General features: G+C 38.5%; 3 protein-coding genes across 4 annotated transcripts in view; all 3 read left to right on the top strand.

The window, feature by feature from the left end:
* ENTPD4 (ectonucleoside triphosphate diphosphohydrolase 4) overlaps positions 1-22,456 on the top strand; it is a 424,151-nt gene that overhangs the window by 202,878 nt on the left and 198,817 nt on the right. The window lies entirely within an intron of this gene.
* LOC309963764 (uncharacterized protein) lies at positions 116-250 on the top strand (the record flags this gene model as incomplete). Its single annotated transcript, XM_082842315.1, has 1 exon — positions 116-250. One exon carries the CDS (start codon positions 116-118, stop codon positions 248-250), a length of 135 nt encoding a protein of 44 aa, XP_082698441.1.
* The window catches only part of LOC309963928 (tumor necrosis factor receptor superfamily member 10A-like), a 33,235-nt gene continuing 26,719 nt past the window's right edge, over positions 15,941-22,456 (top strand). For both annotated transcript variants that reach the window (XM_082842471.1, XM_082842470.1), the window contains exon 1: positions 15,941-16,170. In XM_082842471.1, coding sequence (XP_082698597.1) covers positions 15,991-16,170 — 180 coding nt within the window. In that variant the 5' untranslated portion in view covers positions 15,941-15,990. The remainder of the gene's footprint in view (positions 16,171-22,456) is intronic.

Below are 22,456 nucleotides of genomic sequence, written 5' to 3'. Positions count from 1 at the left end.
AGCCGCTCGCTGCAGGAGCGAGTCCGGTGCCCCGGCCCGAGCCTGCGAAGCCGCCGCCGCCCCGCGACGACCACCGCCGCCTCTGCCCTGCCGCCGCCGCCTCGGGACCAGCTGTATGATTAGGCCACAGTCTTCAATGAGTGGACATATTCCTCAGTTCTGTGGTGTTCTTGGTCACACGTTTATGGAGTTTCTGAAGGGCAGTGGAGATTACTGCCGGGCACAGCATGACCTCTATGCAGACAAGTGAACTGTAGAAATTCATTATACTCCACAAAGATGCCCCCATAAGAGTGGTTAGAAACAGTGATTATTTAATGTCTGTCTATAAATCTCATTTTGTGCTGTTATGGAACACCTCCATTTTGAAAATCTGCATTGTACAGAAGCACATGTTTTTTAAGGTCTCCAGACAAAAAAGCCTTATAGTTAATTTTAATGTTTGCACTTTGGGGGTAGAAATACTCTGTTATTGTAGCTAAAACAATTCTTAATCATAAAATTTCTGAAATTCTTGTAAGTTTTTTTCATACTTACCTGAAGTTGTTTACCAACTTATTTTTGTTTGAAGTGTGATTCCCAACCTCTCTTGCAAAAAAAAAAAAAAAAAAAAAAAACACAGGAAGTGGGTCTCTGCTAATGAATTGAACAGACGTTTAATATTTGATACGCCTTTTGAGCTCTGTAACTTAATATTTGGATACTTGACAATTTGTTTTATTATGTAATGGATAAAATGGTGATGTGTATTAACGTTAGCTCAACCATATATTTATACTGTCTGGGAACATGTGGTTATAGTTCTGTGGGAGAAATACTTTGTCATTGTTCACCAGCTTGTAAAAATCTAGTGTGAGAGCTTAAACATTAAATAAGTGATGAAATGCAAAAAAAAAAAAAAGAGTGAAAGGAGTTTCTTGTTTAATGAAACCAGGTAACAATCATCAGAGTTGAATGTAAATTTGACTTCTGCCTCTTACTGGCTGTGTGACCTTGATCAAGTACCTAAACTTTCTGAGCCTCTTTTGTAAAATAATATTTCCTAATAGGGTTGTTTGAAGGAAATGTTATGATGTATGTAAAATACCTAGCACATAATGTAATAGGTGCTATCACTGAGTGGCAAGATGTTTAGTAGTTGGGACTCAGTGTAAGGAAGAATTTTAATAAGCATTTTGAAGGAGGGGAAGGGATATGATTGGTTACATGAATGAATGTGTCCATTGATACTAATGTGTGTGTTATAGTATTACAGGTACTTTCACAGTCAGTATCTCATTTAATGCTCGTAACAAGTGACAAAAATTTTCCTCGATCCCGCTCTGGACAGGCTCCTCTGAAGCCTCTTCTTAACTATACCTGTCCACCTTGGTCCATAAAGACATGAACAAACATAGTTTCTGGAAGCTCGAGGCATATTCATTGGATGACCCTAGCCCCCCCTTAACACGCCTACCTAAGAAAACTCAAGGTTGTCAAAAAATTTACTGTATGTTCCAGCCAACACCGGAAGACAGGGCTCCTGTCTCCTGGCCTCTGTGGGAGGGGAGGAGTCTTACTTTGATAAGCCCTAGTTAGCAAACCCAAATGAGTTTTACAGGGATCAACCCTCCCTTCCTGTAGTTTGTAATTTTTCACTGCCCTGTCCCTACTGAGACACCCTCACCCTCTTCCCTCGTTCTCCCTTTAAAGAGCCCAGTCACCTCTGTACAAATGGAAGTTGAGTACAGTTCATCCTGGACTCTCTTCTCTATTGCAGTAGTATATTACTGATTAAAATCTATCCTGAGCACTTTAACTGGTGTCTGGCTTTGTAAACAAAGACCAGACTTTGATACAACCCTGTGAGATGTTTTGGCACTTTTTCCATTTTTCAGAAGAGAAACTTGAACCACGACTATTTTGAGTCTGGTGGAGAACATTCCAGAAAAGAAGAGTAGTATGTAATGTGAGCAAATGAGTTGTACCCTGAGAGCCATATTTTGGCCGTGCTCTCATGTCCTATAAAATGGCCGGTTGGTTCGTGTCATGAGAGAGACCAGGTTGTTTTGTCCCCTAGGTCTCTGTGTCTGACAAAATAGTCCTGGTCCTAAGCGTTTTCAGGAGAGCAAAGTTGTGCACCTGTGACCACCTGTATCTCAAAGTGCCACTGGGTTCCTGACACCTCTGGGCACAGAGTTCTCTGCTTCCACCTGTTGGAGATTGGAAGAGCTACTGGGAGTGGTGGAGAATGGAAAGAAAGCTCTGCTGATCTTGAGAGGGGCGATTGGGTATATGGCAAGCTCTTTCATACTGCCGGGCTTGCAACTGCTACACTCTTCCTCTGCCCTGCAGGACTGGCTCTTTTTCATCCTTAGGTCACAGCTTAAAGGTCACTTCATCAGAAAGGCCTTGTCTGAACACCCCATCTAACATAGCACCCTTGGCATTTTAGAATGGATGGGTCAGTTTGACAACACCTGCTGGGTTAATCGTAACATCACAAAAGGAAAGACAACCCAACATTACTTGCCTCCCGAAGTAATGTGATGGGAAGTACACAGAACCACCTGTGAAGTATTTTTGTCAAAAAATTGAACCTTAATCTGATCAAGGTATTAGATCTAAGTACTAGTTGATGGAGGTTAAAAAAAAAATCAGAAGGTAGAGGAACATGTTAGTGAAAACTGAGGTTGCAATTAGCAAAATCCAGAGTGGGGTATTCTACTAGATAATGACCTTGTTTCTTAAAAAAAATAATGGCAACAAACAGACGTTTAATGGGCAATGTTATTAGATCTGATCTGGGTCCAATTCACACAAACAACCATAAAAACCCATCTATGATCATTAGATACTTTCAATTTTAAACTGGGTATTTGATGATATTAGCAAATTGAGTGCAATGACATGGTGATTATGTTTTATTAAAAGTATATCTTATAGATACATCTAAAGTATTTATGAGTGAGACTGTATGATACTTGTGGCAGGAGGTTGAATGGAGGACAGTAGAGAAGTATCAGTGAGTATAAATTTCATATTTTGTACTCAGCACATAGCTCGACACTCAGATATTATTCAATTTTTAAAAAAATAAAGAAAGAAATCACCTGGACCCGCATTCTTGTTTCATCTCTATTAGTAAAGAGCTGCATGGCCTCAGACAAGCAGGTTTCCTCTCAGATTCCTCCTCTGTGAATTAAAGGTTTCTATGTTAGGATCTTGAGTTTTTTTCGAGCGCCCACCTTCTGCTTCTGAATGTAGTATCTACTGTAGATGTGTGATTGCAGAAGTTCTTTAGTTCTGCGGAGTCTGAAGAAAAAATGCCACCTAACATCAGCATATCATGGCAGCGATATTTATTTACTGATGCTCCAATATGTTTTTGGCCGGACACCGAAGCAGCCTCACTTCAGCCATAAAGCACAAACTCTCCAGATGCTACTACAATGCCTCCATGCTGCACGATGCTCCGTGTCGTCTCACCTGCTTATGGGGCACGCTTCATCATTTTTGTAGATATATGCATGCCCTGTTGCATTATCCAGTTATTTCTAGTTCTTATCTCTACGATTTACAGCCATTAGGACTTGGCTAAAAGAGGACTGAGAAGGAAAATACATTATTCTTAGCCTACAAGGTTTATAGGGGAAGAAGCCAGGCACCGCTGTGTTATGGGAGACTTCCCGATCTTTCTTTCCTCTTCCTTCCTTCCTGCTCCAGGCTGGATTGGGTGTCCCTCCTTATTTTTCTATAACCTGTGTACCTCTCTATTTTTTAATGTGCCACATTGTTTTCTAAGTTTTTATTTGTGTGCCTGTCTCTCTGACTAGCTTAAGTGCCTTCCTGGTAGGGACTGTGTTCTTAATTATGTTTGTGTCTAGCACAGTGCCTGGCACATCCTAAGGACTCAGTTTGTTGAATGAATAAATGAATGCATTTAATTGATCAAACTATGAGTAAAGAAACAATTTCATCAAGGCCTATCCTTTACAGCATAAGAATATTTATCCAAATATAATATACTAATACAGTAATTGAATCTTTTATTTATTTGAATGACTATTTGTTTCTTAGCTCTTTTGGGATGAAATGCCTCTAAATTTAATTGCCTGCATGTTCAGACAGAGGGGTTAGAGCAATCACAGATGTGGGAAATCCCCTTTCTTCTTTCTTCAAAGCTTGCAAACCATACGAGACAGTTGCTATCTACTCATTAACAACCATGATCTTCTAGAATGCCTCAGTGACCATTTGTGAAACTATTCAGTTTTACTCCGAAGAATTTATCCCTTTTTAATCTCACTGTCTTCTCTTCCACTCTTTCCTTCTAAATTGTTCTATATTTCCAGTCCAGCATGTAAGTGGAAGTCATCACTTTGTCCTAACAAGAAAAGAGCTGAAAAAACAATAAATGAACAACTCTTAGATCCATCAGAGAATTGAGATCAAAGGGCAAACTTCTACTACAAAAATTGGAGAGACAGACAGGCAGATACAGAGAATCACAACTTACTAGAGCAGAAACCTACAGGCAAAATCCTCCTTGGGAACCAGTATCAAAGTAGGAAAACCAGAACTGTATGTGTGGATAAATCTGAAAATTAAAGACACCAAGGAAGGCCAGTCTTAGAGGGAATCCCCAAACTATTGTGAGTTTTACTTCCAGGAGCTCTACCAGGTTCTCACAGTGAAGATTAAAAACAAAAACAAAAACAAAAACCTCTTGCTTTCTGCAGGGAAAGGGGGAAGTATCATTTTGAAGTAGTGTTAGATTTTTTTAAAGGCCTGCCTTCAAGAGAAACTTTTCTTTTTTCACCAGCGCTACGCAGTTTTATTAACCATTCAAGTACAGTAGCATCTGGTAAGATCTGGACAAAATTGGGATTTAAAAGTTTCGGCATCTAACAGTTTGACAGAAGTCACTACTGACTCTTCTCGCAAATGTGTTTTCACAGAGCCAAAACAGTACTAGCCATTAACTCAGTACACCAAGTGTACTGAAGTCGAAAAGGTGCGACAAGACAAATAGATACATTAGCAAAACGTCAACACTGTAGAAAAAAGAGTAGAACACTTTCAGTTTCTCCCCTTTAGCCCCTAAAACAATATCATACAGTAAGGATCTACCTATACAGTCCTACCTCAGCCTCTAGAATATTTGTCAAGAGGGCAAAAATAAAATGACACTGGCCAGTACAGTCTTTGGATAAATGAGAACTGGAGGGGGAGGGGGAGTCTCATCAGCAGGATCTTTTCATGTCTTGACAGCTCATTTCTTCCTATTTCTGAATAACATTCTCTTATCTGAATGTACCACAGTTTATTTACCCGTTCACCTACTGAAGGACATCTCGGTTGCTTCCAGGTTTTGGCAATTATGAATAAAGCTTCTGTAGACATCCATGTGCATGTTTTTGTGTGGACATACATTTTTAACTCATTTGGGGTAAATACCAAGATATAAACCTTAGAATCAGTTAATTGATATCCACAAAATAAGATTTTGACTGGGATTATGTTGAATCTGTAGATCAATTTGGGAAGAACTGACATCTTGACAATATTGAGTCTTCCTATCCATGAAAATAGAACATCTCTCCATTTATTTAGCTCTTCTTTCATCAGTGCTTTGTAGTCTTCCTCATACAGATTTGAATATATTTTGTTAGATTTATGCCTAAGAATTTCAATTTTGGGGGTGCTAATGTAAATTGTATTGTGTTTTCCATTTTAAGATCCACTTGTTCATTACTGGCATGTAAGAAGGCAATTAACTTTTATATGTTAATGTTGTATCCTGCAACCTTGCTATAAATGCTCATTAGTTCCATTGAGGGTTTTTTTTTTTTTTTTTGAGTCTTCTGGATTTCCTACATAAGCAATCATGTCATCTGCAAACAAATACAGTTTTATTTCTTCCATCCCAATCTGTATACCTTTTATTTCTTAATGCATTAGCTATGACTTCCAGCATGGTGTTGAAAAAGAGTGGTGAGAGGGGACATGCTTGTTTTGTTCCCGATCTTAGGGGGAAAGTTTCTAGTTTCTCACCATTTAGTATGATGTTAGCTGTATGTTTTCGGTTGATGTTCTTTATCAAGTTGGTGAATCCCCGCTATTCCTAGTTTGCTGAGAGTTTTTATCATGAATGGGTGCTGGATCTTATCAAATGCTTTTCTGCATCTTTTGATATGAACATACAGTTTTTTTCTTTAGCTTGTTGATGTGGTGGATTACACTGAATGATTTTCAAATATTGAACCAGCCTTGCATACCTGGGAAAATCCCACTTGGTCATGGTATATAATTCTTACACTTGGCTAGATTTTGTTGGGGCTTTTTGCATCTATATTTGAGAGATAGTGGTCTGTAGTTGTCTTTTCTTGTAATGTCTTTGTCTGGTTTTGATATTAGGGTAATGCTGGCCTCATAGAATGAGTTAGGAAGTATTCCCTCTGCTTCTATCTTCTGGAAGAGATTATGGAGAATTGGGAATAATTTCTTCTTTAAATGGTTGGTAGAACTCAGCTGTGAACCCATCTGGGCTTGGTGCTTCCTGTTTGGGTAGTTTATTAATTACTGATTTGATTTCTTTAATAGATACAGGCCAATTCAGATTGTCTATTTCTTCTTGTGTAAGTTTTGGTAGATTGTTTCTTTCAAGGAATTTGTCCATTTTATCTGGGTTATCAAATTTATAGGCATAGACTTGTTCATAATATTCCTTTACTATTCTGTCAGCATCCCTGGGATCAATAGTTATGGTCTCTGTTTCTCTCTCTCTCCCCCCCACCCCATCCCCTCAAACTTGCGAGAGATTTCTCAATTTTACTGATCTTTTCAAAGAGCCAGCTTGGTCTGGTTGATATTCTTTACTAATTTCCTGTTTTCAGTTGTATTGCTTTTTGCTCTAATTTTTATTTGTTCTTTTCTTCCTCTTACTTTGAATTTAACTTGCTCTTTTTTTCCCTAGTTTTCTAAGGTGGAATCTTAGATTATTGATTTAAGATCTTCCTTCTTTTCTGACATGTGCATTCATTGCTATAAATTTCCCTCCATGCACTGCTTGTGCTGCAGCCCACAAAGTTTAATAAATTTTATTTTTATTAATTAATTTTATTTTAATTAAATTTTTTATTTTAATTAATTAATTAATTAAATTTATTTAATTTCTCTAAATCCTTTCTCATTCGACCATGTGTGGTTTAGCAATTATTGTTTAATTTCCAAGTATCTGGGGATTTTCTAGATGTTTCTGTTATCGATTTCTATAGTTTTATTCCATTGTGGTTTGAGAGCAGACATTGTAGGAGTTTTATTCCTTAAAACTTGGTAAAGGGTGTTTTATGGCCCAGAATGTGATCTATCTTGTTGAACGTTCCATGTCAGCTTGATAAGCATGTGTATTCTCCTACTGTTGGATAAAGTAGACTATAGATGTCAATTAGATGCAGTTGATGAATGGTGTTGTTGAGCTCAGCTAGGTCCTTACTGATTCTCTGCCTGATGGATCTGTCCATTACTGATAGAGGCTGCTGAAGTCTTCAGCTATAATAGTAGATTCATTTATTTCTCCTTGCATTTCTGTCAATTTTTGCTTCACGTATATTTTGACACTCTGTTGTTAGGTGCATTCACATTAAGGATTGCTAAGTTTTCTTGGAGAATTGACGTTTTTTTCTCGTTGCATGTTGCGCCTCTTTATCCCTGATGATTTTCCTTACTCCGAAGTCTGCTTTGTCTGAAATTAATATAGGCATTCCACCGTTCTAGTTTTAATGTTAGTATATTTTTCTCTACAGCTTTACTTTTTGTCTATCTGTGTCTACATCGCTTTTTTTCTTTTCTTTTCTTTTTTTGCAGACATCATAAAGTGGAGTGTTGTTTGTTTTTATCCACTCTGTCAGTCTCTGTCTTTTAGTTGGGGTATTTAGACCACCGATGTTTTTAATTATTATTTATATAGTTGAATTCTGTATCTATGATATTTGTTACTATTCTCTATTCATTGCCTTGTTCTTTGTTTCTCGTATTGACTTCCACTTTTTCTGGCTTCTATGGGTTTAACTGAACATTTTATATGATTTCATTTTTAACCTCTGTTAGCATCTGTTTTACATTTTTTTTAAAACTTTCTGAGTAGTTGTCCTTTGGTTTACAATATGCACTTAAAACTAATCCAGCTGGACTTCCCTCGTGGCACAGTGGTTAATAATCCGCCTGCCGATGCTTGGGACATGGGTTCAAGCCCTGGTCCGGGAAGATCCCACATGCCGCGGAGCAACTAAGACCGTGCGCCACAACTACTGAACCTGCGCTCTAGAGCCCGCGAGCCACAACTACTGAGCCTGAGCGCTGCAACTACTGAAGCCCGTGGGCCTAGAACCCATGCTCTGCAACAAGAGAAGCCACCCGCTCTGCAATGAGAAGCCCACGCACTGCAACGAAGAGTAGCCCCCGCTCGCCGCAACTAGAGAAAGCCCGAGCGCAGCAACGAAGACCCAATGCAACCAAAAATAAAATTAAAAAAACCGAATCCAAGTCCTTTTTCTAACAACACTATATCACTTCACAGGTAGTGCAAGTACCCTATGGCAGTGTCATCCCAATTCCTTCCTCCCAACCCTTATAACACTACTTTCATTCATTTCACTTATTGAGAAGTTACAATCACTAGATACATTTTTGCTAGAATTATTTTGAACAAACTGTTATCTGTTAGATCAAATAAGAATAAGTAACTTTAGAATATAGTTTGTCTCTAATCTGAATGAGATAGTTAAATTTTATAGCAATATAACTAAAAAACAGTTGTCACTGCAGAATCAGAAAGTGTATTATAATTATATTTACTAGTGGATAAGCTGCATGATGACAGTCTTTTGTTGTTGTTGTTGTTCGCCCTGGGTGTCCAGAGTCTAAATAGTTACTGGTCCATAGTCAGTGTTCAATAAAGAACAGTTGAATGTAAAATTTTCTTTCAAAAAAAAAAAAAAAGAAGTAGGGACTTCCCTGGTGGCACGGTGGTTAAGACTCCATGCTCCCAATGGAGGGGGCCTGAGTTCGATCCCTGATCACAGAACTAGATCCCACATGCATGCCGCAACTAAGAGTTCGCATGCCACAACTAAGGAGCCTGTGAGCCACAACTAAGACCCGGAGTAACCAAATAAATAAATATTAAAACAATAAGAAAGATCTAAATAAATTAAAAGGTATTTATACAAAAAAAGAAGTAAAAGAAAAGATTTTAATTTGCCTTGTTTTATTCCTTCTCTAAAGCTCTTCCTTTATGCAAATCTGAGTTTCTGACTTATATCATTTTCCTTCTTTCTGAAAAAAAATTTTTTAAAAAATGTATATTGCAAGGCAGGTCTACTAGCAACAAGCTTCCTCAATTTTTTTTTGTCTGAGAAAGTTGTTATTTCTCTTTTACTTTTTTTTTTTTTTTTTTTTTTTGGTACGCGGGCCTCTTACTGTGTGGCCTCTCCTGTTGTGGAGCACAGGCTCCGGACGCACAGACTCAGCAGCCATGGCTCACGGGCCCAGCCTCTCTGTGGCATGTGGGACCCTCCAGGACCAGGGCACGAACACGTGTCCCCTGCATCGGCAGGCAGACTCTCAACCACTGCGCCACCAGGGAAGCCCTCTCTTTTACTTTTGAAGGATAATTTTGCTCGATACAGAAATCTAGGTTGGTGGGATTTTTTTCTTTCACACTTTAAATATTTTACCCCGCTTCCTTCTTGCTTACTGAAGAAAAGCTCAATATAATTCTTATTCTTCCTCCTCTATAGGTAAGGTACTTTTTCCCTCAGGCTTCTTTTAAGATTTTCTATTATTCTTTGGTATTCTGCAGCTTGAGAATGGTATGCCTACGTATAGAATTTTGGAGGTATTTATCCTGCTCGGTGTTCTGCTAGTTTGGTGTCTGTCATTAATTTTGGGAAATTTGAAGTCATTATTGCTTCAAATATTTCTTCTTTTCCTTTTCCTTCCAGTATTCCCCTTATGTACATGTTACTCCTTTTTTAATTGTCCCACTTCTTGAATATTCTGTTCTGCCCTTTTCATTCTTTTTTTTCCTCTTTGCACTTTGGTTTTCTAAATTTCTGTTGACATTGATTCAAGCTCACTGATTCTTTCCTTGGTCATGCCCAGTCTATTCATGAGCACATGAAAAGCATTCTTCATTTCTGTTACGGTGGGTTTTTTTGTGTGTTTGTTTGTTTCTAGCATTTCTTTTTAATTTTTTCTTGAAGTTTCCATCTCCTTGCTTACATTTCCTATCTGTTCTTGAATGTTGTCCACTTTCCTATTAGAATCATTAGTATATTATTCATAGTTGTTTTAAATTCCTGGTGTGATAATTCCAACATCTCCACCACATCCATGTCTTATTCTCATGCTGGCTCTATCTCTTCAAACCCTATGGGTTTTTTTTTTTTTTCTTTTAGTATGCCATGTAATTTTTTGTTGAAACCTGGACATGATGTACCTGTTAAAAGAACTGAGCTGAGTAGGCCTTTAGTGTGAGGTTGTATTTTTGTCTGGCTAGGGGTTAGAATGTGTTTACTATTTGCCGTAGCTGTTGCTGTCAGAGGCTAAAATTTTGTCTGTTGTGCTTGTTTATCTATTCTCTGTCATCTTTGGGTTTCCCTTAAGCCTTCCTTGTAAATAAGGTGTGATACCTTCTCTATTCATTTTTCTTCCTTTCTCTTCTCCTCCTCTACCTTCTTTCTCCTGATTATCCCAAGGTTTTTTCCCTCCAAAGTAAAAATACAAGTCCTTGGTGATGTGAACATTTTTAATATGTCCTGTCAATACCACACTTTATTACAATTGTTTTACTGTCTCCTTACTAGAGTGCAAGTCTCTTGGAGGAGGTACTGCATATTTTAATCTTTGTATGCATTATGTCTGGTACATAATCAATTCTCAATAAATAGTTATAAAATTAAGTATGCCGGGTCTAAAAAATATTTTCACATTGTCTGCTACTGATACTTCCCATTACATATCTCTTCCTTCCAGGTAAAATTTATGTCTTTCCAGTGGTTCTTAACTCTAATTCATAATAGAGTCTCTTTTAGGGAGCTTTAAAATATATGTTTGGTTTATAGAAAATATTAAAATGAATGGAAGGTAGGATATCTCAGCATACAAGTGATGACTATAAAACAAGAACCAAAAGGAAATTCTAGAACTGAAAATTCCATTATCTGAAAAAAATTCACTTGAATGTTATTAACAGAGTTTGAATATTGCAGAAGAAAGAATGAGTGAACTTGAAGAGAGATTTGATAGAAACCATTCAATCTGAAAAGCAGAGGTTAAAAAAAAAAATTGAAAGGAAACAAGGAACAGAGTCTTGGTGACCTTTGGGACAATACCATGGAATATATTTGGAATTGGAGACTGAAAACAAATGGCTGAACGAATGAGAAAAAAAATGGCTGTAATTTTCTCACGTGTAGTGCAAAACACCAAGTTACAAATTCAAAAAGCTCAGAAAATGCCAAAGAAAGATAAATATAAAGAAGATACCACCTGGGCACAGCATAGTCAGTGGCTTTGTGCATGAAAAACATTTTTTTTTTTTGCATTTGTAAGACCACTGAATGACAACTGACTTAAACAGTGGAGCTCAGAATCTTTGAAGCCGTGAAAGGAACCTGCTGAGTCATGATTCATTTATATCCAGTGAAAATATTTTTTAAAAACAAGGGCAAAATGAAGAAATTGTGGCAGATCGTATATTCCAAATAAGGCTACAACAATAAGTGTAACTAGAATAAACATTCCAGTTATAAGGCTGAGATCCTCCAACTGGAAAAAAAGCCAGCTGAAATTATAAGCTGTCTAAAGCATATGGACTTAATTTTTTTTAACAAATATACATACATATTCTTTTTTTACATTCTATTCCATTATAGGTTATTATAAGATATTGAGTATAGTTCCTTATGCTGTACATTAGGTCCTTGTTAGTTATCTACTTTATATATAGTAGTGTGTATATTTTAATCCCAAATTCCTGATTCTAGATAGAATGAAAGTAAAAGATGGGAAAAGACATACAATGCAACCAGTAAGTATAAGAAAGCTGGTGTGCCTCTCATTATTTCAAACAAAGTAGATTCAATATTAGGCATATTAGCAAAGATAAAGAAGGATGCATAATGATAAAAGAGTCAGTTCATCAGAATGACATAATGCTCAAAAATATGTGTATACCTAATAACAGAGCTTTAAAGATTTGAAGCAGAAATGGACATGATTAGTGGGAGAAATAGACAAATCTACAGTCATAGAAATTTTTAACACCCTTTGCTCAACAACTTATAGAACAACTAGTGAGAAAAAAAATCAGTAAAGTCATAGAAGTACTGAAAAATTCCTCAACTACTTTGACCTAATTAACATTTATAGAGCACTGTACCCAACAACTGTAGAGTACTCATTCCTTTTAAATGCACATGGTATATTCACTAAGGTAGATCATATTCTGGGCCATAAAACAAGATTTGATAAATTTAAAAGGTTTGAAATTGTACCAGAGTATGTTTTCTGGTTGCAGAGGAATTGAATTAGAAACCAAAAACAATAAGATATTTTTTAAAAAACTTCCATATCTGGAATTTAAAGAGCATACTTCTAAATAATCCATGAATCAAAGGAGAAACTACTAGAAAATATTTCAAGCTGAATGATAATGATACTGCAACATATCAAAATTTATGGGAAGCAGCTAGAGTAAGGGTTAGAGAGTGTAAATGTTTATATTTGTAAATAAAAGAAGGTTAAAATCAATGATCTCATTTGCTATTTGAGAAGATAGAAAAAGTCAAAATAAACCCAAAATTAGTAGAAGAAAGGTAAAAACAAAGAGAAGAAATCTATGAAATAGAAACAGAAAATGAACCTGAAAAAGAAAGAAAATTAATGTAGATCACATAGTTATTTGAAAAGATTAATAACATTTATAAATCCCTAGCAAAATTCATCAAGAAAAAGAGAGAAAACTCAAATTACCAAAGTCAGAATAATAGGATATCACTATGATCATTAAAGATAATATGAGAATAGTGTGAACAACTTTATGCCGGTATATTTGACAGCTTAGATAAAGGAGACAAATTCCTTGAAAAATGTCACTTGCCAAAACAAATACACGAACAAATAGAAAATCTGAATAGCACCATATCTATTAAAAGATTTGAATTTATTATCAAAAATCACAGGCACACTCAAACAAAATCATAAACAAATAGCCTTCGGGTCCAGGTGGTGTTATTGGTGAATGCTATCAAACCTTTACAGAAGAAATAATACCAATCTTATAAAAGTCTCAAGAAAATTGAGCTTATTTTATAAGGCCAGCTTGATACTGATACCAAAACCTTACAAAGACATCACAGAAGGAGAAAATTATAGACTATTATCTCTCGTGAATACAGACACAAAAAATCCTTAAGAAAAGTGTTAGCAAATCAAATCTAGCAAATATGTGAAAAGGACAATACATCATGACAAGTGAAATTTAGCCCAGAAATTCAAGGTAGGTTTAACATATTAAAGTCCATCAATTTGATTCATCATTTTAATAAAGGAGAAAAGCCATAAGATCATCTCAATAGATGTAGAAAAATATCATTTGACAAAATTCAAAACTCATTCATGATAAAAATTTATACCAAACTTGGAACGGAAGTTAATTAATCTGATAGATGGTATCTATGAAAACGCTACAACTAACCTCATATGTAACAGTGACATATTGGATGCTTTCCCTCTAAAATTAAGAATAAAACAAGCAATTCTGTTTTCACCATTTCTATTTAACATTGTACTGGAAGTCCTAGCCAGGGCAATTAAGCAAGAAAGACAAAAGGAATAAAGATTGGAAAAGGAGAAGTAAGACTGCGTTTAGTTGCAGACAATATGATTGCTTATGTAGAAAATCCTAAACATAAATATTGCTAAATAAATTTAGCAATATCCTAAACATAAATATTGCTAAATAAATTTAGCAATATCATAGGATACACGATCAATGCAGAAAAATCAGTTGTGTTTCTAAACATCAGCACAAAAACAATTTGAAAATAAAATAATCTAAACCAATTCCACTGAAAATAGCATCAAAAACATTTGGGAATACATTTACAAAAGATGTGTACAATTTGTACACAGAAAGCTTACAAAATATTGTCAAGATAAAGTAAGAAAGATCTAAAACAAAACCATCTCATTGATTGGAAAACAATATTGTTAAAATGTCAATTCTTCTCATCAATCACCACATTTAATGCAATGCCACTTAAAATCATAGCAGGATTTTATTTTTTTAACATCTTTATTGGAGTATAATTGCTTTACAATGGTGTGTTAGTTTCTGATCTATAACAAAGTGAATCAGCTATACATATTCATGTATCACCATATCTCTTCTTTCTTGTGTCTCCCTCCCTCCCACCCTCCCTAGCCCACCCCTCTAGGTGGTCACAAAGCACAGAGCTGATCTCCCTGTGCTATGCGGCTGCTTCCCACTAGCTATCTGTTTTACGTTTGGTAGTGTATATATGTCCATGCCACTCTCTCACTTTGCCCCAGCTTACCTTTCCCCCTCCCCGTATCCTCAAGTCCATTCTCTAGTAGGTCTCACAACAGGATTTTTTAATTGAATATTTTAATTTATATAAAATTTATATGGAAATGCAAACAATTCCAGGAAAAAAAAAACAGTTGGAGGACTTAAACTACCTGATTTCAACACTGTATAAAGCTACAATAATCAAGACAACATGGTATTGGCATAAGGATAGAAAATTAATAGATCCATGGAACAGAATATAGAGTCCAGAAATGGAACATATGTATAATCAATTGAATTTCAACAAAGGCAGTAATATTATTCAATGGGAAAAGAAAGTCTTTTCAATAAATGATGTTGCAACAACTGGATAAACATATGGAGAAGAATGAATTTTAATTCCTACTACCCTGGCCTCACAAAACTGATACAAGGGGTGGAGCTGGAGGCTCCCAGGTTCCCTTCTCTCCTACTCAGTCCCCAGCCCTTCAGTCACCCTGTGAGCAGGACCTAGCCTTGTGCCGCTCTCTGAATACTGGACTCCACAGAACTTGGGCCCAGCAGAGTGCCCAGTGTGTAGGGACAGCTGGAAGGGCCTGACCCACGTAGGGACCCCCCTCTTGGTCCATTTGGTTTCACGTGCCAATTAGTCTCCAGCAGTTTTGTTTCCCAAGGGTTTTAAAGAATCTACAGAGAAGGAAAACCCCGAAGAAAGGCTTAATAAAGTGGATTCCTCCAGCTTGCCTGACTGCAGGAGCAGCAGGGTTAAGAAGAGATGGCATGAAGTCCTGAGTGCGAAAGTCAGATGACAGACCTGGAATTACGGGAACGTGCAAGGTGGTGACGGGGGAGGTCGGGAGCCTAATGGTGACCTGAATTCAGATCCACCGCTTGCTGCCTCTGCGACCTTCATTCTGTCCACCCACGTGTTCATTGAGTGTCTGCTCCAGCCAAGCACCTGGTTACTGAGACGCTAAGATCAAGCCTCTGGCTCAGAAGCTTAGCACTGGGACAGAGCTGCAAAGTGACTCTGAAGGCAGTGATATTCATGCACCCACCCTGCCAATAAGGGTGGAAGGAGCAGAAGCTGAGAATGGGCAGAAGGCTGTAGTCAGAAGCCCAGAGCGGTAGCTCGGGAGCGTCGTTGGCCCTGGTAAGGGACCCGCTTCAGGAAGGGTTTTTAACGCCAACTCCGTCTTTTTTCCAGTTCAGAGGAAGAAGGAGCTTCTTATTCGCCCGGCACTGATTGCGCAATACCCGCGTAAGACTAGGCGGGGCCACCAGCTCTCCTCATTCACCCCAAACCCGCGAGAGCGGTGCTTCGGAACCGCGGTATCCCGCAGACTTCCAGCAACTAGCAATCAGAAGCGGACTTTCCCGCGTTCAGCAAAAGACACTCTCGATCCCTGATGGCGCTGCCGGCTGTCACCTCGAGGCGACCTGAACAGCGAGCGCTCCCCAACCGCACGAGGCAGCGGGGACGTAGCGCGCCGGCCGCCTCGGGCTCCCGGGCCTCGGTTCCTAGTCCCAGGCCTCCGTTCCGGGGCCCCAGGGCTCTCATCTTCGTCCTTTCGGGTGTCCTGCTGTCGGTGAGTTCCTATCGCGGATCCTGGCTCCGGAAGGCGCGCTTGGCGGCCGGGAAAGGGGGTGGGCGGGACGTGGGGACACGGTGGGGTGCCTGCCCGAGTCACCTGCGGCCCGGGTTGTCTGAGCGGGACCAGCAGTGGGCAGAGTCGGGAGAAGAAGCAGAGTCATGACCCGGCAGGACCGACCGGGCCCAGAGGGAGAAAAGCCCGCATTCCTAGGCTTGTCTGGCTGCCCCAGAAGTAAATTCCAGAGAGAAGAGTTGAAAACTCCTTAGCAAGCCTTGATATGGCCCAGCCCTTCCCTCTCATTACCTTACTCCGCTTCGCACCCCCTCTCTCCTCCCTCTCCTTTCCTTTCCTTCCCAGCTTCCTCCCTCCCCTCCCCTCCCCCTCCCCTCCCCTCCCCCTCCCCTCCCCTCCCCCTCCCCTCCCCTCCCCTCCCCCTCCCCTCCCCCTCCCCTCCCCCTCTCCTCCCCCTCCCCTCCCCCTCCCCCCTTTTATGCCTCTGTTTAAATTCTAAAACATGCTCATTGCATCTATTCTTCCCATTGATTTTTACAGATAAGTAGCTTTCCCATCCTCCGTTGCATTCAGCACCGGTTCTTGGCTGCTGTGAGCAATTTGCCAAATTCCTTCCGGGCACTTTCTTCCACAGCAACATACAGGGCTTACAGGGTAAACCACCAGTAATCATACAGCTGACCCCAGGGGCTCTGTCTTTAGTTTAGGAGGAAAGGGTGTGAAGCTTTTACTTTGATTTCCATTTTGAGATCAAACAGGTAAGGTGTGCATCCTGGAAAAACTATTTAATGGCTGCCCTGAGCTAGGAGGCGGAAGGCTTTAGTGTTAACGTAGCTTGTCTTTTTACCTATACAACAACCATCCAAAACCCACAAAAATCTCAGAAGAAACAGACCTCAGACCACAAGAAGACCTTGAGAACAAGTCTGACGCACTATGTCACAGCTGCTCAGGTTAGGAGTAAAAGACAAACACTGAATGATATTACCTATATGTGGAATCTGAAAAATACAACAAACTAGTGAATAAAACAAAAAAGAACCAGACTCACGCATATAGAGAACAACCTGGTGGTTACCAGTAGGGAGAGGGAATCAGGGAGGGGCAATATAGGGATAAGGGGAAAAGAAGTGTTGTTATGGGATTATATGAAATCACACGTGTGTGAAATGTTTGAAAATTGTAAAACACTAGAGAATTTAAAGAATCTTTAAAAAAAAAAAAAAGAGTTAACGGTGTAGCTTTAGGGTGTGTTTGTCTCCTCAAGCAAAGGGTAGTGTTTGTTTGGTTGACTCTTATCAGGAAAAAGAGAGAGTGAAGATCAAACTAGACTGTTTTGCAGTCTAAGGGGGGGGCGGGGGGGGGGAGGGCAGGAAGCGACGGGGGCGGGAAGCAGGAGAGGGAAATCCCTGCTCATGATTCATCTCTGGGCAGAGCAGGGTCAGTAGAGTCTACACAGGGCTCAACTTAACACACTTCCACATCTCCTCCTTCCTTCTCATTTCCTCCCTCTTTTTTTTTTTTTTTTTTGCCATGCTGGCAGCATGTGGGATCTTAGTTTCCTAACCAGGGATCGAACCCTTGACTCCTGCAGTGGAAGCGGGGAGTCATAACCACTGGCCTGCCAAGGAAGTCCCCTCGTTACCTTCTCTTTTGTCCCACGCTGCTGCTCCAGTGCAGCCCTCCTGTCTCCCTCCTCTGTCTCTGTCTCTGTCTCTCTCTCACATACACACACACACACACACACACACCCCGCCCCCACAGACACACAAGTCTGTGGGTCGGCAAAGCCTCAGATCTCCACCACACCCGGGTCCCTCAAACAGGGTGCAGTGGGGATTACACACTAGGAAGCCTCCTCCTTGCGCACCCCCTCCCCCTTTTACTTTGACTTCGTTCTTGTCTGTAATCCTGTCCGTGTGGACTTTTCACCCCATGTCCATCAGTGTCCCTGCCACCAGTAGCATTGTCACCTCTGTCTTGCAGCCCCTCCAGGCTCTTTTCACCTTGGTGACCTTGGTGGTGTTTATGGGGGTGCGGGGGTGTCTTTGTGTCTCTGCCTCAGCTCCCTGTGGCCGGAACTGTCCCTGCACAGGGCTGCTCAGCAAGCTCCAGACGTGCCTCCTCTGAACGCACATGGGTTCTAAGATGCCTGCACTAATGCTGGTATGATGTCCTTGTCCTGTTCTAGGGGGTATTTATGGTGGGAAATATGACTGGCAGGTTGGGAACAGAACAGAGGTAACTGAATGTCCTGTTGAGGGATTGCCCAGGTCCAAAGGCACCATGGAGTCAATTTCAAGTTTTCACTTGATGTTACCAAAGATTTTTAAAAAGGCACCATTTGTAGTGTTAAAAGTGTCAATTCATCAGGAAGACATCTTAATCATAAATATTATGTGCCTAATAGTAGAGCTTTAAAATATCAATACATAAGGCAAAAACTGATGAAATTAAAGGACTATCATATCACCCTTTAATGAAGATGAGAAAGGGTAGTAACACTATCAACCACCATGGGAATTGCCCCGCAGTCCGGTGGTTAGGACTCTGTGCTTTCACCGCAGAGGGCACCTGTTCACTCCCTGGTTGGGGAACTAAGATGCCGGAAGCCCTGCGGCACGACCAAATTAAAAACAAACTTAAAAAAAAAGAACCAAAAAAAACCTGTCAACCACCTTGACTTAATTGACATTCAGAGAGCACACTGCAACATCTAATGAAGTCTCATTCTTTTTTGACGAACGAGGTACTTTCATCAACATAGACCACATTCTGGACAATTTTAAAAAGTTTAAATAAGTTTAAAAGCAATGAAATTGTATAGACTCTGTTCTCTGACTTCAATGAAATTACATTACTAGTCAAGAATGATCTCTAGAAAAAAAAACTCCAAAATTTGAGTTTAAAGCAACATACCTCCAAAGCTTTCATGGTTCTTAGATGAAATCAAAAGAGAATTTTTTTTAATTTCAAAATAAATAATACTGAATACATACCACATGGAAATTTGTGGAAGACTGCTAAAGCAGTGCTTAGAGTAAACTGTGTAGTTTGCAATTAAAGACCTTCCTTCTGTTAAAAGAAGAGGGGGTTGGGAGAAATAGGGAGTAAAATTTTAAAAAATAAAATAAAATCAGTGACTGGAAGATCCGCATTAATCACCATAAAATAAGTGCAAATTAAACTCAAAAGAATAAGAAGGAAATAATGATATGAGTAGAAATCAATGAGATAGAATACAAACAGTTAAAGGAATTGACAAACCAAGCATTGATTCTTTGAAATAATCAACAAAATGAATAAAATAAAATCAATAAACCAAATTTTAAAAGAAAAAAAGCAAAAAAAAAAAAACCCAATATAAAGAAGTAACGATGGGATATTATTACAAACTCTGCAGCCATGAAAAGGATAATAAGGGGATCTTATGAATAATAATTTTATGCTGATAAATTTGACAACTTGAATAAAATGGACAAATTCCTTGAAAAATACTACTTAGCAAAACAGATACAAGATGATTCTACTCAGGTTCTGGACATTGCTCTAAGTCAGAGGAGAAAGGCATAAAGATTGGAAAGGAAGAAATAACCAACTGTATTCATTTGCAGAGAACACCTGCTAGAACTAAGTGAATCTAGCAGGTCATAGCATGCAAGTCCGGGAGCATAGGAGGCAATAGGATTGTGTGAGCAGAAAAAGAGGACGCAGCCATTTCCTAAACTCAGAGGAGGCCCAGCCTGGAAAAGGGAGGACTAGAGGGACACACATTAGCACAGCTGTCTCTACGTTCTTCAAAGAATTTTATGTGTCAGAGGGCTGCATTTTGTCTTATTTGGATCCAGCCAGTCAAACTGGGCTCCACATAACTTGTTTTTGGTTCAGTCTTCTTCTTTTTAAAATTTAACATCCTGACTTAAAACACTCTCAAATTACAGAAAATTGCAAAAACCGTACTAAACACATTTCCTTGAACCATCTGAGAACAAGTCAATGACAGAATGCACATCACCCCTAATGCTTCAGTGGGGGTTTCCAACAAACCAGAACATTCTACCCCCATAGTTAAATGCAGCCTTCAGAATCAGAAAATTAACATCCAAAGGGTACTATCAGCTAATCCTCAGACCCCATTCATATTTCTCCAGTTGTCTCTATGATATCATTTATTGCACAGAGATCCTATCCTGAATTGCTGTTTCATCTTTTTCTGTGACTCCTTGATATTTAGTGGGAAATTGACAGACTATTTTTGAGGACAGGTTGTCAACTTCCTTTTTATTTTATTTACTTATTTACATGTACGTTAGATGATTTTGTATTTTTCCTATGTGCCTGTTATGGGCTGAATTGTGCTCCTCCACCACCAAATTCATATGTTTAAATCCTAACCGACAGTAGCTCAGAATAAGACTATGTTTGTAGATAGGGTCTTTAATTTATTTAATTTTTTAAATAAAAAATATTATTCAATTTATTTAAACTGAAAACCAAAACCATACAAAACAGTTCATCCATTTCACCCATCCTGCACTCCTACCCCACCTGTTGCAACCATCAATCTGTTCTCTGTATCTATGAGCTTTTTCTTAAAATTTTTTTTTAGATTCTGCATATAAGAGAGATCATATGGTATTTTTCTTTGTCTGACTTTTTCACCAAGCATAATGCCCTCAAGGTCCACCCACGTTGTCATGCATGGAGAGATTTAAATTTTTGTGGCGGAATAATATTCCACTGTGTTTATATATATATATATATATATATATACCACAATTTCTTTATACATTCACCCATCAATGGACACTTCAGTTGTGTCCATTTCTTGAGTATTGTAAATAATACTGCAGTGAACATGGGGTGCTTATATCTTTTTTAGTTAGCGTTTTCATTTTCTTTGGATAAATACACAGAGGTGAAATTGCAGAATCATATAGTAGTTATATTTTTAACTCTTTGAGAAATCTGCATACTGTTTTCTATGGTGGTTGCGCAAATTTGCATTCCCACCAACAGTACACAAGGGTCCCCTTTTCTTCACATCCTCCCCAACGCTTATTCTTTTTTTGTCTTTTTGATAATAGCCATTCTAACAGGTGTGAGGCAATATCTCATTGTGGTTTTGATTTGCATTTCCCTGATGATTAATGATGTTGACTATATTTTTATGTACCTATTGGCTATCTGTATGTCTTCTTTGGAAAAATGTCTATTCAGAACTTCTGCTAATTTTTAAATGGGATTGTTTGGGGGATTTTTGCTATTGAGTTGTATGAGCTCCTTATATATTTTGAATATTACCTGTTTATAAGATACATGATTTACAACTGTTTTCTCGCATTCAATATGTTGCCTTTTCATTTTGTTAACAGTTCCCTTTGCTGTGCAGAAGCTTTGTAGTCCCACTTTTTTATGTTTGCTTTTGTTGCTTTTGCTTTTGGTGTCAGATTCAAAAAATCATTGCCAAGATCAGTGTCAAGTTGCTTACTGTCTATGTTTTTTTCTAGGAGTTTTATGGTTTCAGTTCTTATGTTCAACTCTTTAATCCATTTTGGGTTGATTGTGTGTATGGTATAAGATAGTGGTCCAGTTCCATTCTTGTGCATGTTGCTGTCCAGTTTTCCCAACACCATTTACTGAAGAGAATGTCCTTTCCCATTGTATATTCTTGGCTCTCGTGGCATAAGTTAATTGACCATATGTGCATGGGTTTATTTTGGGGCTCTCTATTCTATTCCACTGATTTATGTGTCTGTTTTTATGCCAATACCATACTGTTTAATTGAAATAGCTTTATAATATAGTTTGAAATCAGGAAGCAAGATGCCTCCAGCTTTGCTTTCCTTTCTTAAGATTACTTTGGCTATTCAGGGTCTTTTGTGGTTCAGTACAAATTTTAATTCTTTGCTCTATTTCTGTGAAAAATGTCATTGAAATTTTGATAGAGATTGCATTGAATCTATAGATTGTTTTAGGTGTATGAACATTTTAACAGTATTGATTCTTTAAATCAATGGGCATGGACTATCTTTCCATTTATTTGTGTCTTCTTCAATGTAGTTTTCAATATACAGGCCTTTGACCTCCTTGGTTAAATGTATTCATAGGAATTTTCTTTTTTAGATGCAATTGTAAATTAGATTGTTTTCTTAATTTCTCTTTCTGCTGGTTTTTTATTAGTGTAAAGAAATGCAACCAGATGTTTTCATGTTGATTTTGTATCCTGTAACTTTACTGAATTCATTGATTAGTTCTAAGAGTTTTT

Source organism: Leucopleurus acutus (assembly GCF_964270905.1).
Source record: "Leucopleurus acutus genome assembly, chromosome: 7".
NCBI lineage: Eukaryota > Metazoa > Chordata > Mammalia > Artiodactyla > Delphinidae > Leucopleurus > Leucopleurus acutus.
The sequence above is the reverse complement of the archived record's forward strand: the minus strand, read 5'-3'. Positions and strand labels throughout refer to the sequence as shown.